General features: G+C 48.6%; 2 protein-coding genes across 6 annotated transcripts in view; both read left to right on the forward strand.

Annotated features, from left to right (window-relative positions):
* USF1 (upstream transcription factor 1) overlaps positions 1–2,687 on the forward strand; it is a 6,355-nt gene extending 3,668 nt beyond the window's left edge. For all 5 annotated transcript variants that reach the window (XM_077760093.1, XM_077760094.1, XM_077760096.1 and 2 more), the window contains 7 exons: positions 144–245; positions 473–668; positions 916–1,003; positions 1,136–1,194; positions 1,316–1,410; positions 1,635–1,763; positions 1,945–2,687. In XM_077760093.1, coding sequence (XP_077616219.1) covers positions 144–245; positions 473–668; positions 916–1,003; positions 1,136–1,194; positions 1,316–1,410; positions 1,635–1,763; positions 1,945–2,034 — 759 coding nt within the window. In that variant the 3' untranslated portion in view covers positions 2,035–2,687. The remainder of the gene's footprint in view (positions 1–143; positions 246–472; positions 669–915; positions 1,004–1,135; positions 1,195–1,315; positions 1,411–1,634; positions 1,764–1,944) is intronic.
* A 178-nt stretch (positions 2,688–2,865) lies between these two features.
* TSTD1 (thiosulfate sulfurtransferase like domain containing 1) lies at positions 2,866–4,121 on the forward strand. Its single transcript, XM_077759977.1, has 4 exons — positions 2,866–3,009; positions 3,083–3,207; positions 3,690–3,852; positions 3,941–4,121. Exons 1-4 carry the CDS (start codon positions 2,936–2,938, stop codon positions 3,990–3,992), a joined length of 414 nt encoding a protein of 137 aa, XP_077616103.1. The 5' UTR covers positions 2,866–2,935; the 3' UTR covers positions 3,993–4,121.
* The last annotated feature ends 12,968 nt before the right edge of the window (positions 4,122–17,089 follow it).

Below are 17,089 nucleotides of genomic sequence, written 5' to 3' on the forward strand. Positions count from 1 at the left end.
CGAGCGGCTGAATCTTTGTCTCTGAAGCCCCCTTGTTTTGGGGTGCTATCCGAGAGAAGAAAGGGGCCCGGGGGCCCCAGCATTTACTCTCCGGCTCTCTCCCTCCCCACCCGGCGCCCTTTCCCTTTCTTCCCTGCTTCTAGGTGATGTACAGAGTGATCCAGGTGTCTGAGGGGCAGCTGGATGGCCAGACTGAGGGGACTGGCGCCATCAGTGGCTATCCTGCCACTCAGTCCATGACCCAGGTACCAGGGGACGGGTTGGGGAGAGGGCCCGAGCTCCACAGAGGAAGGGGACGGGGACGGGCGAGGGGGGGAGAGGCACCTTGGGGCTGCCTTGTCCCAAGGCACTAGGTTCTCCCTTTCTCCATATTCCTCCCTCCTTCCTCCCAGGGATAGCAGCTGTGCAGTGAGGAGTTCAGTGGGCCGTACCTGGGTGTCCCTGAACTGTGTCCCCACGTCCCCCTTCCCAGGCAGTGATCCAGGGTGCATTCACCAGTGACGATACGGTTGACGCCGAGGGGACGGCCGCCGAGACGCACTACACGTACTTCCCCAGCACTGCCGTGGGCGATGGGGCCGCGGGTGCCACCTCGGGGAGCGCCGCCGCGGTGGTCACGACACAGGGCTCCGAGGCACTGCTGGGGCAGGCGACGCCTCCCGGCACCGGTGAGGCGTGGGAGGGTGCTGCTGGAGGGGCTGCCTGGGCTGCGGGACAAGGCCGGGGGCAGGGGGCGCCTTGCCTCATGACCCCGTAATGACTGCTGAGACCTGGGCAGGCGGTGGGTCTGGGGCTGCCCTTCCGAAAGGAGGAAGTATGTCCTTCTTAGCAGAGGCTCCTAGGGCCGTGGGGCCTCAGAGCTTGGCGAGGTTCCCGGTCCCGCCTCCTGACGGACCCGACCCCGTGCCTTCGCAGGACAATTCTTTGTGATGATGTCGCCCCAAGAAGTGTTGCAGGGGGGAAGCCAGCGCTCCATCGCCCCGAGGACTCACCCTTATTCCCCGTGAGTAACCCCTGCTTCCTCTCGGCCCTGGTGTTCTTGATCCCCGCCAGCTCTTGGGTCGCTCCTTGTCCCAACCTCCAGTCTTCTTCTTCATCCTTCCCTTACTCTGGCCGCCCTGGGCTCTGTCGTCAGGAAGTCAGAAGCTCCCCGCACCACTCGGGATGAGAAACGCAGGGCTCAGCATAACGAAGGTAGGTACCGTTCGGCGGGATCGGGGACCACCGTGGTGTCTGAGCGACAGGGCTTGTGGGCTTGGACGGGGCCCGCGGGGAGCACTCACAGAGTCCCCTTGACCTCCGCCCTGCCCCACAGTCGAACGCCGCCGCCGAGACAAGATTAATAACTGGATTGTGCAGCTGTCCAAGATCATCCCAGACTGCTCCATGGAGAGCACCAAGTCCGGCCAGGTCACGGGAGGGCCCCGGGAGTGGGCAGGCTGCCTGGATTCTGTCTTCTGGTACCGTTTCCTGAAACGGTAGAAAGGGCACACATGGCAGGAAGCCGTGTCCTCGTGAAACGTTACGCCCCCGCCCTCGGGGGAAAGCGACGCCCAGGGTGTGAGTGTGCTTTTGCAAGGCAAGCCAGGTCGCACATATTTTTAGTCCTCATTTTTGCTGGCTTTTTCTTGCAGAGTAAAGGTGGAATTCTGTCCAAAGCCTGTGATTATATCCAGGAGCTTCGACAGAGTAACCACCGGTTGTCTGAAGAGCTGCAGGGGCTTGACCAGCTGCAGCTGGACAATGATGTGCTTCGACAGCAGGTCAGAACCCTGTCCTCGGTCCAGCCCTCCTCGACTCCAGGGTCCCTGAGCCAGGTTGGGGCTCCTTCCTTTGGTTGCCATAGAGAGGGCTTCGTCCTCTTCCCCTCGCTAGTGGCTGCCTGAAGAAGTTCATTAAAGTACCAACTTTTCTACTTTCCTCATCGCCTCCTTTCCACGTCAGGTGGAAGACCTTAAAAACAAGAACCTGCTGCTTCGAGCTCAGTTGCGGCACCACGGAGTAGAGGTCGTCATTAAGAATGACAGCAACTAACTATGGGGACTCGGGGGCTTTGGGCCCCTACGGCCCCTTTCTGAGAACTACAGAGAGCCCAGCAGCAGCAGGCCAACCCCGTGCCCCTTTCCTTAACTGCCCGCCTCTGGCGTGGGACCAGGGGGAGTCAGAAGGCGTTCCTTTGAACTGAGGCCCTGTGATCTAGCAGCCTGCAGCCGTGTGAAACACGCACGTGGGCCTGCGCCCACAGCCTCGCCCGCCCCGCCGTGCGGCCCCTGGGCCCCTGTGCTCCTCTGGCACATGCATTTGCTGTCTCCATGCTGGACACACAGAACCGGGGGGCTTGCCCTATGCCCGTGCACAGTGCCCCAGAAGGTCCGCTACCAAGTGCTGCGCCGGCCTGCCCCAGGACTCTGGCGCTTGCACTGGTTCTTTCTTAGCCTGGAACGCAGATGTGCACCTGAGGTCTCCGGGGACCTTTAGCAGGAGGTGGGGGAAAGGATGCTTAGCAGTGGCCTCTGCCGCAGGAAGAGGAGATTGGCCAGCAAGCATCCAAGGCCTATGCAGAAGTCTCGAGCCAGGGAGAACAACAGACAGGGGCCCAATTGGGGCCTTCCCCTTGTGGGGACGGTTTTTCTTTTTCTTTCTTTCCTTTTTTTTTTTTTTTTTTAAAGATAAAATGTTCAGAGCCACATTTGTCTCCTGGTTTTCCTCTTTTTATGGGCCCCAGAGGGCGGAAGGGAGGGGAGGACCTTGCACTTTGCCAGGCAAGGGTTGGGCCAAGTTAGGGTGGGGTGCCGCGCCTGTGTCCGTGATTCTGAGTCCTGGTGCGGGGCGGTCGCAAGAATCTCTGGCGGTACCTCGAACAGGTGCCGAGGGGGCAGTCCGGGAGGCGGTGCCTTCGCTTCCGCTTCCGGTCCCGGCTCCGGGAGGCGGGAAGATGCTGTGGGCACGGCCAGGGCGGCTCGGGGCCGCATTCCTGCAGCTCGCCGTCGCGGCGCGCGCCATGGCTGGAGGAAGCTGGNAGGTGCAGGTGTAGGGGCGCCGCGCAGCCCGCTCCGCTCCAGGCTCTCCTGCCTCCTTCCCCAGCGCCCACGGTCTCGCTCCCTGAACTGCGTTCGCTCCTGGCCTCGGGCCAGGCCCGGCTCATCGATGTGAGATCTCGGGAGGAGGCGGCAGCGGGGACCATCCCGGGGGCGCTCAACATCCCGGGTATGGGACCGAGGGGATGTCCGGGAGGGGCATCTAGGGTGGCGCGCGGGGGAGGCACGGCTGCGGGGGTCCTGTGTTCCCTCAAGCACCCCGCCCCCCACCTCCAACTTCCTGGAGGAGGGTTGGTGGGAGGCGGATCCTGGCCGCGGAACCGGCCCTTCCAGTTTGCGCGGATCACAGGCGGCGAGGAAGGGGCGGGCCCGCTGCTCTGCGCTTGACCTCCCCGGGGCCGGGGGCCCGCCCGCCCGCCGCTCCTCCTCGCCGCTGGGGAGGTGGCTCCGGTTCCGCGGCTTGTCCGCCTTTCCGCGCAGGTGGGCCCGTGTGGTCCTCGAGGATGGGGTGTGGGGTGGTCACCGTATGTGGTTTGGGGGCGCTCTGGGGGTTGGCTCGGGCCGCTCGAGCCAGCCCTTGCCAGGCCCAGTGTGGACCTGAGGTCGCCACCTGCGGGCTTCCATTCTGTCCCCTCGACTCCTCCCTCCCAGTGTCGGAGCTGGAAAGTGCCCTGCAGATGGAGCCCGCCGCTTTCCAGGCTTTGTACTCCGCCGAGAAGCCCAAGCGGGAAGACGAGAATCTCATTTTCTTCTGCCAGATGGGCAAGCGGGGCTTGCAGGCCACGCAGCTGGCCCGGGGCCTCGGATACACAGGGTAGGGGGAAGGTGTGCATGGCCAGCTGGCGGGTGACTGGGGACTGCCTCCCGGGCCTGTCTTTCCCTTACCTCCTTTGTCTCCGCAGGGCTCGCAATTACGAAGGGGCCTATAGAGAATGGTTCCAGAAAGAAGGTTAGGTAGCCGGTGGCTTACTGATGGCCCCCTCTCCCTCCCCACCGCGGCCACCTTAACTAAGGAGGGGGGGCCGACCCCAGCCTTGGGCTCTCTGCGCGCAAAAACATCAAATAAAGATCGGTTTACTCGAAGCATTGGAAGCACTTAATTTGTCAGGTGCACTGCGAACACTACTAATCTTAACCTAGACTTCGCTTCAGCCCTGGGTCCTTCTCTGGCATTCATCTGTCCNGGAGTTTCCTGAGACCATGATTCTCCTGGAACAGCTGTTTTCAGCCCAGAATGGACATCAGAGTTATCTGGTAGCTAAAATGTTAAAAAAAGAAAAAAAAGTTTGGGGCCCGTTCCAGATTTGGAATCTTGGGAGTGGGGCCTGGGTAGTAGTGGTTTTATGAGCCCCTGAAGTGATTTTTTAAAAAATGTTTATTTATTTTGAGAGAGAGAGCAAGCAGGGGAGGGGCAGGGAGAGAGGGGGAGAGTCCCAAGCAGGTTCCACACCCAGTGTAGAGCCCGACATGGGGCTCCATCCTGTGACCCTGGGATCATGACCCAAGCTGAAAAAATCAAGAGTCGGATGCTCAACCGACTGAGCCACCCTGGCTCCCCCCCCACCACCACCACCACTCGGAAGTGATTCCGATGTGCAGTCAGGAACCAAAACCACCGCTCCAGAGGCCAGCCGACTGTGGCTTGACCTGGCCTTGCTGGCACGACTTCCTTTCCATATTGTCTGTGGCTGCCTTTGTGTGAAAATAGCAGCATCCTTGTGATGGGGACTATATGTTCTTCATATCCTAACATTTGTACTGTCTAGTCCTTGGGCATACTTTGACTGCCCCTGACCTTCAGGTCCCCAGCCCCAGCCTCACCTCCCTTGGGCTTTGTCACTGCATTGAGGAAAGGAAAGGGCAGCCCCAGGCAAGGAGTGAGGGGACAGATGTCACCCTTCACGCCTGCAGACGTGTCAAACACAGATTACAAGTGTGAGGACTTCGCCCACCAAAGACAGGCCCCAGCTTCGAGCAACACTATGTTTTGATCCCACACTGGTTTGAACACAATTTAATTGGTTAAGGAAAATGAAAAGCACGTGCTTGCTGACAAAATTCAACACTACACAGTAGGTATGTAACTTCCCTCTAGTGTGGGGCATAGTCTGATGCACATCCTTCTAGACCTTTCAGATATTTTCATGCCAGAGTTCTGACTTCTCAAGTTTGGTGTTTTACAATTTTATTCCCTGAGGTGCCTGGCTGGCTTAGTCGGTAGAGCATGCAACTCTTGATCTCGGGGCTGTGCGTTTGAGCCCCACACTGGGTGTAAAGATTACTAAAAAAATAAATATAAACTTAAGAGGAACGCCTGGGTGGCTCGGTTGGTTAAGCGTCCAACACTGAATTTCAGCTCAGGTCATGATCTTGTGGTTGGTGAGTCTGAGCCCCACATTGGACTCCACACTGACAGCTCAGAGTCTGCTGGATCCTCTCTCCGCCCCTCCTCTGTGCACTCTCTCTCTCTCTCAAAATAAATAAATAAACATTTTTTAAACATTAACAAAAATAGGGTCGCCTGGGTGGCTCAGTCAGTTGAGCGTCCGACTTCGGCTCAGGTCATGATCTCACAGTTTGTGGGTTCGAGCCCCATGTCGGGCTCTGTGCTGACAGCTCAGAGCCTGGAGCCTGTCTTCAGATCCTGTGACTCTTCTCTTTCTGACCCTCCCCTGCTCATTCTGTCTCTATCTCCCTCTCAAAAATAAATAAAACATTTTTTAAAAATTAACAAAAATAAAATCTTTAAAAAATAATAAAATTCTATTCCTTTATTGATGGAAGAGAAAGTTGGACCCCGTTTTCTGATTTTTCAAGTTTCTGGAGAAATCTCTTCAAATCCCTGTATTCTTTGCCTTTCTTTGCCTCCTTTTCTCTCCCCTTCTACCTCCCGGCTGGTACCCAGTCTTCCTGTGTCTTCTGTGTCACAGCCTACCATGCACCTCCACGAAATCTGCGGTTCACCTGGGCTCTCCAGCTTCTCGGTCATGGCTCCCCCATTCTTCCCAGGCTAACAACAATATGTTTCATTATTATTACTACTTTGGAAACATTTATTTTTGAGAGGCAGAGACAGTGCATGAGCAGGGGAGGGTCAGGGAAGAGAGAGGGAGACACAGAATCTGAAGCAGGCTCCAAACTCTGAGCTGTCAGCACAGAGCCCAACGCGGGGCTTGAACCCACAAACCGTGAGATCATGACCTGAGCCAAAGTCAGATGCTTAACCGACTCAGCCACCCAGGTGACCCAACCACAGTTCACTTCTGTCTGCACGTAGCTGGGCAGTGTTGGGTCTGCAGATACACTCAAAACATGTGAGTCTGGGCTAAGGTCTGGCAAATAGTCTGGTTCTTTCCTCAAATACTCACATCTCTTTGGTCCTCAGACTGGTTGGAAGGTTTTCCTGGGGTCTAATTTCCCTCTTTGTTTGAGTCTCAACTGTTCTAGTCTTCATTTTCCCTCCTCAAGTATTATAATTTGATTATAGCATTTCTTCTTTTTTTTTTTAAGCTTAATTTACCTCCAACAAAATGCACTGTTCTTAAATGTTCAGTTCATTGAGTCTTGACAAATGTATGCTCACTTGTAATAACCATCCTGATAAGATTTAGAACACTGAAATCCCCAAGATTCTTCTGGGGCCCCTTTCCAGTCGATTCCATCCTTAATCTTTTTCTAGGTAACCATTTTCTATCTTCTATCACCATAACCGAGTTTTTTTAAGCTTCTTTCCCAGCCTGCCAAGCTACGCTATTTGCTTTCTTCAGTTTAGCTGGTGAGGGTCAGAGAGTGTCCCGGAAGTAAGCTGAGCTGGCCTGCTCCGTGACCAACTGTGCCCCCTGGCTTGGTCATCGTGAAGAGATCTTTCTTCTTTCTCCCTCATTGACTGTTTGGTTCATAAACTTGATAAGGCTGTTCCAATCCATTACTTTCCCTTTAAAGTTCTTCCCTTTCCTCATAGCCAACTATTTCAGCAGGTGAGGCTGGGAGCCAGAGTGGACCGGCTCTCTGTCCCCTTGCCTTCTTTCTGTCCATCTTTCCAGACTCCGCTGGGCTCCTCCCTCTCACCAAACTTTGTCTGCCCTACACTGTGTCAACCATATACCTGTGTCATCTGCCACACCACATTTTTGTTAACTCCTCCCAGTTGGTTTGAGCTCCTTAAGGACAGAAGTGCCCCAAATGATCACGAGTTCTCAGTATTTGTTGAGCCTCACTACCCTGCCAATTTTCAGAATCTTTGGACTTAAGCCTTTCTGAAACATCAGTGTCTGAGTAATCTTAAAATACCATTTCTGGGCGCCCGGCAGGCTCAGTCAGTAGAGCATGTGACTTCCTGATCTCAGGGTGATGAGTTCAACCCCCACATTGGGTGTAGAGCTTACTTAAAACAACAACAACAACAATCGATTCCTTGGGGTGCGTGGCTGGCTCACTTGGAAGAGCATGTGACTCTTGATCCCAGGATTGTGAGTTCAATTCTCACTTTGGGTGTAGAGATTGCTTAAAAATAAAATCTTTTAGGGGCAACTGGATGGCTCAATTGGTGTCTGACTTCTGATTTCGGCTCAGGTCATGATCCCAGGGTTGTAGGATCAAGCACCATGGCGGGCTGAGCTTGGATTCTGCTTGAGATTCTCTCTCTCACTTCCCTCTGCCGTGCACTTTCTCTCTCTCTCTCTCTCTCTCTTTCATATAAATAAATAAAAACAAAATCTTTAAAAATTTTTTAATGTTTTTTTAATCTTTTATTTTTGAGTGAGAGAGCATGTGCCCGCAAGTGGGAGAGGGGCGGAGAGCAGGGGACAGAGGATAGAAGCGGGCTCTGAGCTGACAGCAGCAAGCCCATGTGAGGCTTGAACTCAGGAGTCATGAAATCATGACCTGAGTCAAGGTCAGACGCTCAACTGACTGAACCCCCCAAGTGCCCCTAAAATTATTTTAAAAACTAAAAGGGGGTACCTCGGGGGCTCAGTCAGTTGAGCGTCTGACTTCGGCTCAGGTCATGATCTCATGGTTCATGGGTTCGAGCCCTGCGTCGGGCTCTGTGCTGACAGCTGAGAGCCTGGAGCCTGCTTCCGATTCTTCCTCTCTCTTCCCCTCCCCTGCTCACACTCCATCTCTCTCTTTCAAAAATAGGGCCACCTGGGTGGCTCAGTTGGTTAAGCGTATAACTTCGGCTCAGGTCATGACCTCATGGTTCGTGGGTTTGAGCCCCGTGCCCCCGTGCCGGGCTCTGTGCTGACAGCTTGCTCAGAGCCTGGAGCCTGTTTCCGATTCTGTGTCTCCCTCTTTCTCTTACCCTCCCCTGCTCATGCTGTCTCTCTCTCAGAAATAAATGAAACATTAAAATAAATAAATAAATACACATTAACAAAATTTAAAAATTAAAAGAATAACATTTTTATCTTATCAGTCAGAGTTGATAATTTACAATAAGTCCTTGTTGCCTAGTGGCTACGGCACGCATCTTGGTCTGGCCTGAGCAATCCGTAGCCTAGATCTAGCATCACCCTGCCTTCCAAACTTCCCCTTCAGCACCTGCCCCCACCAGGCTGGTTTTTTTAGTGGCCTCAGTAGACTCTACTCCCTCCTCACCAGGGCGTTTGCTCACCATTTAACCTGTTTGGGAAGCTTCCAGTATCTTTTGTGATTACTTTGAATTTCACAAGAATTAGAAGTATGTATTTGGCAGGACACTTGCTGTCCTCATCCAGAGGGCTTTAAAACTAAAGGAGAGAGGAAAAAATAACTAGATAATATTGTATCAGTGAATTCCACAAAGGACGTGAGACCAGGAGGGTGAGGAGAAGGCACACATGGCTCTTGGCTTATGTTGATTGCATTTTTGTGTGGCCAACAATTCAGCCAGACTCTGGCTCTTAGGAGGTACTTCTATAAATGTGGAATTTTTCTTGAGGTATTTAGTAACTCTCAGAGGGAGAAATGCAAGGGGAGAAAGCTGGGTGTAATACTCACGAAGGATAGCATGTTGTTCTGTAAAAAGGAAAGGCTAGACAGAGGTCACCGCCAGTTACTTTTTAACTATTCCAACCCTCACTTTCTTTATCTGTAAAATGGGAGTTAAAAGACGTCTCTTTGGATAGTTGTGGAAGTTTTATTTATTTTTTTAAAATGTTCGTTTTTGAGAGTACGAGCGGGGGAGGGGCAATGAGAGAGGGAGACAGAGGATCCAAAGTGGGCTCTGAGCTGGCAGCAGGGAGCCCGATGCGGGGCTCGAACTCACAAACTGTGAGATCATGACTCACAGTAGAGAGTGGAGCACCCGACTCTTGTCTTTGGCTGAGGTCATGATCACATGGTTCATGGGTTCAAGCCCTGCGTTGGTCTCTGTGCTGACAGTGTGAGACCTGCTTGGGATCCTCTCTCTCTCTCTCTCTTTAAGTAAACTTAAATTTTTTTAAGTTATTTTTTTAAAAAGAGAGTATATTCTGTAGTTTGGGGGTGCAGTGTTCTCTCTATGTCCGTTAGGTCCAGTTTATCAATCATATTGTTCAAATCTATTATCTCTCTAGAATTTTCTTGTCTACTTGTACTCTCAGCTTCTTACAGAGGCGTGTTTGAACCTGTCACTATGATAGGGATTTGTTTCTTTCTGCTTTTAGTTCTATCACCTCTACTTTGTATATTTGGAGACTGTGTTATTAGATTGTACACATTTAGAACCGTAACCCTTCCTCCTGAATGGACTCCTTTCTCCTTATGTCCTCTTCATCTAGTTTCAAAGTCTGTGTTGTCTGATATTCGTACAAGTATACCACCTTCATTTTGGTCAGTGTTTACATGGGACTAATATACCATGTCTCCTGGGATCCACATTAACCGAAGAAGAAAAACTAAGCACAGTTACACATAAGAAGTGGACCATAGGAAGGGACCCCCGGGTGGCTTGGTTGGCTGAGTGTCAGACCTCAGTTCAGATCGTGATCTCGCAGTTCATGAGGTTTAGCGCTGCATTGGGCTCAGAACCTGGAGCCTGCTTTGGATTCTGTGTCTCCCGCTCTCTGCCCCTCCCTGGCTCGCTCTCTCTCTCTCTCTCAAAACATAAATAAAATTTTTTTTTGCTTTTATTTATTTATTTATTTATTTATTTTTACAAATAGTTTATTGTCAAATTAGTTTCCACATAACACCCGGTGCTCATCCCCACAAGTGCCCTCCTCCATGCCCATCCCCCCTCCCCCCCACATCCATCAGTCCTCAGTTTTTGTCAGCATTCAAGAGTCTCTCATGGTTTGCCTCTCTCCCTTTCCCCCACCATTTCCGCCCTTCTTCTCCCCCTTGTTCCTCCGTCAAGTTCCTCCTAATCCTCCTATACGTGCAAACATATGATACTTGTCCTTCTCTGCCTGACTTATTTCGCTCAGCATAACACCCTCAAGGTCCATCCATGTTGCTACACATATAAAAATTTTTAAAAAGTGAACGATAGGAAAGCAGATTTTTAAAATTGAAAGAAAACATAAGTTAAGTTCATGGCCAGAGACCCCAAAGAGAACATAAGTCAGGAAACTTGAGTCGTCAGAGTTTTCAGTGGGACGTCCTTCCCCTCATTCCTTCTGCTGGTATTCCCATTTCTTTTTTTTTTTTTTTTTTAATATTTTTTATTTATTTCTAGGAGAGAGAGAGAGAGATAGAGACAGCGTGAGCAGAGGAGGGTCAGAGAGAGAGGGAGTCACAGACTGAAACAGGCTCCAGGCTCTGAGCTAGCTGTCAGCACAGAGCCCGATGCGGGGCTCGAACCCACAAACCGCGAGATCATGACCTAAGCGAAAGTCGGACGCTTAACCGACTAAGCCACCCAGGCGCCCCCGGTATTCCCATTTCTAATCACATTCCTCAACCTGTCAAGTCATCCAATTCATCCACCTTACCAACATTTTGCTATTTATTATCTTCCTCATGCCTTTGTATTTTTCCTAATCCAGTAGATTGTATGCACGGGTCATTGCTATCATTGTTCCTTTATATAACTAGGGATAAGCTTATCAAGAAAGCTCAAGCTCAAGACCATGGGTGCCTGGGTGGCTGAGTCTGTGAAACATGTGACTTTTTATTTTTTTGAGAGTGGGGGAGGGGCAGAAGGAGAGGGAAGGAGAGAATCTCAAGCAGGCTCCATGCCCAGTGAGGAGCCCAAGAAATGTGCAACCCTTGATCTTGGGGTTGTGAGTATGAGCCCGGCGCTGCACGTAGAGATTACTTTTTAAAAATCTTAAAAAAAAAAAAAAAAAAAAAAGAGGGGCACCTGGGTGGCTCTGTCGGTTAAGCTTCCGACTCTTGATTTTGGCTCAGGTCATGATGTCAAGGTTGTGAGACGGCACCGGCACTGGGCTCCACGCTGGACTGAAGGCTACTTAAGATTGTGTCTCTCCCACAACACATGTTGTTGGCAGGATATGGAGTAAGGGGAACCCTTCTGCACGGCTGCTGGGGATGCACACTGCTGCAGCCGCTCTGGAGAACAGTGTGGAGCTTCCTCAAAAAATTAAAAATAGAACTACCCTACGACCCAGCAATTGCACCACTAGGTGTTTATCTAAAGGCTACAGGTGTGCTGTTTCGAAGGGGCACATGCACTCCAACCAATGTTTATAGCAGCGCTATCGCCAATAGCCAAAGTATAGAAAGAGCCCAAATGCCCATCGATGGATGAATGGGTAAAGATGTGGTGCATAGATACAATGGAGGATTACTTGGCAATCAAAAAGGATGAAATCTTGCCATTTGTAACTACGTGGATGGAACTAGAGTGCCTTATGCCAATTATGAAATTAGTCAGAGAAAGACAAATGTCATATGACTTCACTCATATGTGGAATTTAAGATACAAAACAGATGAACATAAGGGGAGGGAAGCAAAAACAATATAAAAACAGGGAGGGGACAAAACATAAGAGACTCTTAAATATTGAGAACAAACTGAGGGCTGCTGGAGGGATCATTAGTGTGGGGACGGGCTAAATGGGCGAGGGGCATTAAGGAGGACACTTGTTGGGATGAGCATTTGGCATTGTGTGTAGGGGATGAATCACTGAATTCTACTCCTGAAATCATTATTGCACGATATGCTAACTAACTTTGATGTAAATTAAAAAGAAAAAATGATGGTCTCTCTCTCTCTCTCTTTGTCCTCCCCCGCCACCACACTCATGCTTTCTTTCTCTTTCTCTCAAAATGAATAAAATAATTATTAATTTATTTATATATATATATTTTTTATTTATTTCTAGGAGAGAGAGAGAGGCAGCGTGAGCAGGNTCTGAAATAGGCTCCAGGCTCTGAGCTGGCAGTCAGCACAGAGCCCGACGCGGGGCTCGAACCCACGAACCGTGAGATCATGACCTAAGCGAAAGTCGGTCGCTTAACCAACTAAGCCACCCAGGCGCCCCAAATAATTATTAATTTAAAAAGTTAGAATGTCATCCTTAAAATATCTCTCTTTAAAAAAGACACGCAAGGGCATCTGGGTGGCTCAGTGGATTAAGCATCTGACTCTTGATTTCCGCTCAGGTCATGATCACGGTCCCTGAGTTCGAGCCCCACTGGCTCTGTGCTCAGACTGTGGAGCTTGCCTGGTATTCTCTCTCTCCCTCTCTCTCTGCCCCTACCCTGCCCACACTTTCTTTCTCTCTCAAAATAAATAAATAAACTTAAAAAGTTTTTTAAAAAAGACAAAAAAATAACGCAAAAAATTAAACTCATTTTACATTAATCAGGTAAATGCACTCATGTAAACTGAACTTCAATTTACATTGATCAGATTAGCAAATATTCAAATGTCTGATAAAACAGTCTTTTGCAAGATTCTGGGAGAATAGATATATTAATAGATTAGGGAGGGGCATCTGGGTGACTCAGTCCCTTGAGAATCAGACCTCAGCTCAGGTCATGATCTCAAGGTTCATGAGTTTGAGCCCAACAAGGGGCTCACTGTTGTCAGCACCAGAACCTGCTTTGGATCCTCTGTCCCCCACCCCCCCTCTCTGCCCCTTCCCTGCTCATGCTCTCTATCTCAAAAATGAATAAACATTTAAAAAAATAAAATGAATATTGAAAAAATAGATTATGTAAATATAATTCTTAGAGTGTATAAGTATAAATTGGTACACACTGTATGGAGGGCTGTTTGTCAATATCTGCATATACCCTTTGACCCAGCATTCGCCTTTCTGGAAGCTTTCTGGAAATAAGCTTCCATCCATGTGAAATGATACATGTACATGTTTATTCATTTCATTACTTACATTAGCAAAAGACTGGAAGTAATCCAGCTGTCTGTAACTGAAAACTGGCTAAATAAACAACATTATAAGCAAACAACAGAATATTATGTAACTGCAGAAAAGAATGAGGAAGTTCTTGGTGTACTCAGGATCTCCAAGATTCACTGTTAGGTGAAAAAAATGTACTATGCTATCCTTTGTGTAAGAAAGAAAAAAAGAAAAAAAAAGTAGTTCAGGCAACTGAGCGTCTGACTCTTGATTTCGTCTGAGGTTGTGTGTGTGAGAGAGAGAGAGAGAGAGAGAGATGGAGTGTGAGCTGGGGAGGGACAGAAAGGGAGGGAGACACAGTCTGAAGCAGGTTCCAGGCTCCGAACCGTCAGCACAGAGGCCAACGTGAGACTTGAACTCACAGACCATGAGATCATGCCCTAAGCTGAAGTTGGATGCTTAACAGACTGAGCCACCCAGGTGTCCCATTTTTTTAAAATTTTAATTAATTAATTATGTTTATTTTTTTAACACAAGATTCTATTGTCTTTGGAATAAAACAAAATATGGAGATTAGAACTAGATCACAGGGCCCTTCTTCCTCTTACCTCCTCACAGTTCAAAATGTCCACATCTTTTTTTAAAAAATGTTTTTATTTATTTATTTTGAGAGAGAGAGGGAGGGATAGAGAGCAAGCAGGGGAGAAGCAGAGAGAATCCCAAGCAGGCTCCCCACTGTTAAGCCGGAGCCTGACTCGGGGCTTGAACTCACGAACTGTGAGATCATGACCTGAGATAAAACCAAGAGTCTATGATGCTTAACTGACTGAGCCAGTGAGGCACAAATGCTCGTATTTCTTAATAACCAGCATTCTCTTAGATCTGCATCTGGGCTCAACACATTCAAACCTCAGTGCGAGCTTCTTTGTACTTTTATGGCCTTTTACTGGAAAATGATCTGACTTGGCCCATCCGTGGCCACCTAGCTTCCTGTCATAATGCCGCTTCCCCTGAGCATACAGAGGATCTTCTGCGTGGCTTGTACTGTGTCACTTTGTGGGCTGGTGCTTGCCACACTTCTCCCAGAAAGTCTGGCAGGTTCTAGAAAGGCTCACCATGTTTGCAAGAGTGCAGTCTGCACAGAAAGCTCTCCCCACTAGTTAGAGCTCCTAACCTTCCTTTCCCCTGTGTACTCGTTGCTAATAACTTTGCCTCATACTCAACTGAGAGCAGAAACCAGACTGAATTTCCATCATCTTCCGACAAACGAATGGGCCAGGTATACCACGCACTTCCCTCTTCTGACAGGGGATGGCTGGCTCTGTTCCCTTTTAACACTCAACTTGAGCTCTGGATCCCATCTCCTCTCACCTCAAGAACTTGCTACTGCAGATGTCCCCTCTTTCTCATACAGAGTTGATTTTTTTCTTTCTGCCAGATCATTGCCATTACCGTGTTTCCATGCAAACAAAATACTTGCTCTGCCTTCATCCAACAGCCCTCCCCTCCAGCAGCTGCTCCTTTTCTCTGCTGCCCTCTCAGCAAAATCTTAGTTGAACTGTCTGTAGCCACTGTCTTTATTTCCTCAACTTACATTCTCTCCTTAGGGACTGCATGCAGATTTTATTGCCTACACCAGTACTCCACCGAAACTTCTTTCAAGATGGCCCATGAATGACACACGGGGATTAGTCCTTAGAGGTGACCCTGGGAAGGGGGTGTGCCTTTGGCCTAGGTGACTCTCTTTAGTGGAGAGAATTCCCAGAGGACAGTAACTGGGGCACTAAATCCTTATTCCTGCAGGAAAGGATCCCACACCACCCCCAGGGCATGTTTGTATGTGCCTAAAATCTACATTTCAAAATGGATAAAAAAATTTTATTTATTTTATTTTTTTAAGTTTTTATTTTTATTTATTTTGAAAGAGAGAGAGAGAGAGAGAGAGAGAGAGAGCAGGGGAGGGGCAGAGAGACAGAATCCCAAGCAGGCTCCACACTGCCAGCACAGAGCCCAACGCAGGGCTCGAATTCGGGAACCAGGAGACCATGACCTGAGCGGAAACCAAGAGTCGGATGCTTCACTGATTGAGCCCCCCAGGCATCCCTGGATAAAGGATTTTTTAAAAACATATTGCAAGGCCAAGGGAAAATGGAAGAGCATACTCAGGCTAGTCAGATGCAGCCAGGAGAGAGTCAGATGGAGTCAGGAATGCATATCAATTTTGGACTTGAATTGCAAATTTGGATTTGGTCTTCCTAGTGACCAAAGCAAAATGACTAACAGGATTAGTTAGAAAATTCAAGGTATCCATTAGACAAATACATGGCAGTAACACAGCGTCTCTCTCTGCAGGAATATTTGGGAATATCAGTACCTAGAGTGCTGTTAGTGTAAAGGTCAACTTGGAAAGAGGTCAGTTCAGTATTCCCTTTTCAACTCTGTCTTTGTTCAATTTATTTATTTATTTATTTATTTATTTATTTATTTATTTATTTATTTATTTATTTCTGAGAGAGAGAGGGAGAGAGAGAAAGAGCAGGGGAGAGTNTGTTCAATATTTTTTTATTAACCTATTGAATTATACCATAAGAAGCATGTTTATGAAGCTTGCGTATAACACACATTCAGGTGCAATTGATAATATATTGGATGACAGAATCAAGATGTATGTTTAATAATCCTTTCCAGAATTTTCTACCTTGCAGGCAAACTCATCAGTCTGACATGTACAAATCGGTTCCTTTTTATTTATTTATTTTTTTTAATGTTTTATTTATTTCTAGGAGAGAGAGAGAGAGAGACAGCGTGAGCAGTGGAGGGTCAGAGAGAGAGGGAGCCACAGACTGAAACAGGTTCCGGGCTCTGAGCTGGCAGCCAGCACAGAGCCCAACGCGGGGCTCGAACCCACGAACCACGAGATCATGACCTAAGCGAAAGTCGGACGCTTTAACCAACTAAGCCACCCAGGCACCCCAAATCTGTTCCTTTTTAAAAAGACTACAGGAATCAAATGTCAGGCATCTGCGTGGGTCAGTCGGTTGAGTGTCTGACTCTTGATTTTGGCTCAGGTCATGATCCCAGGGTCTTGGGATCAAGGCCCATGTCAGGTTCTTAAGCCTGCTTAAGACTCTCTCTCTCTCTCTCCTTCTGTCCCTCTTCCAGCTCTCTCTCTCAAATAAAATAAAACTAAATTAAAAATTAAAAAATAGAAAAAAGTCAATGACAATGAGATTTAGAAACTTATTTATGTAAGCAATTTTATGAGAAATATGAATATACAGAGAATATAAAATTATTTGCATGCTCCAAAATTACTTTCGTGCTTTTTTTTTTTTAATTTTTTAATGTTTTATTTTTTTTTAGGAGAGAGAGATAGAGAGAGACAGTGTGAGCAGGGGAAGGTCAGAGAGAGAGGGAGACACAGAATTGGAAACAGGCTCCAGGCTCTGAGCTGTCAGCAGAGAGCCCGACGCGGGGCTCGAACCCACGAACCGCGAGATCATGACCTAAGTGAAAGTCGGACGCTTAACCGACTAAGCCACCCAGGCGCCACTACTTTTGTGCTTTATACTTGTATACACAAATATTTTGTATAGAAATAACTGGGACGCATACATTTGTATTTACTTTTTTCATTTACTCTTAACCATTAACATTATTTCATGTCTACTTTTGTATATAGGAATATTTCATTTTCAAAACAAAAACTTATGAACTTGAATAAGGTTAAATGCAAATGTACTTTAGTTAAGAAACAACTGTGGGGAAGTTAAGCTTTAAGCATCCGACTTCGGTTCAGGTCACGATCTCACAGTTCAT

This window comes from Crocuta crocuta, unplaced genomic scaffold (genome assembly GCF_008692635.1).
Source record: "Crocuta crocuta isolate KB4526 unplaced genomic scaffold, BGI_CrCroc_1.0 scaffold133, whole genome shotgun sequence".
NCBI classification, from domain to species: domain Eukaryota; kingdom Metazoa; phylum Chordata; class Mammalia; order Carnivora; family Hyaenidae; genus Crocuta; species Crocuta crocuta.

Excerpts from the sequence above, each read along its gene's own strand:
- TSTD1 (XM_077759977.1), top strand. The coding sequence starts at position 2,936 with ATGCTGTGGGCACGGCCAGGGCGGCTCGGGGCCGCATTCCTGCAGCTC. Across the intron at positions 3,208-3,689 it reads GGGGGCGCTCAACATCCCGG|TGTCGGAGCTGGAAAGTGCC; the intron begins GTATGGGACCGA and ends CCTCCCTCCCAG. Across the intron at positions 3,853-3,940 it reads CGGGGCCTCGGATACACAGG|GGCTCGCAATTACGAAGGGG; the intron begins GTAGGGGGAAGG and ends TTGTCTCCGCAG.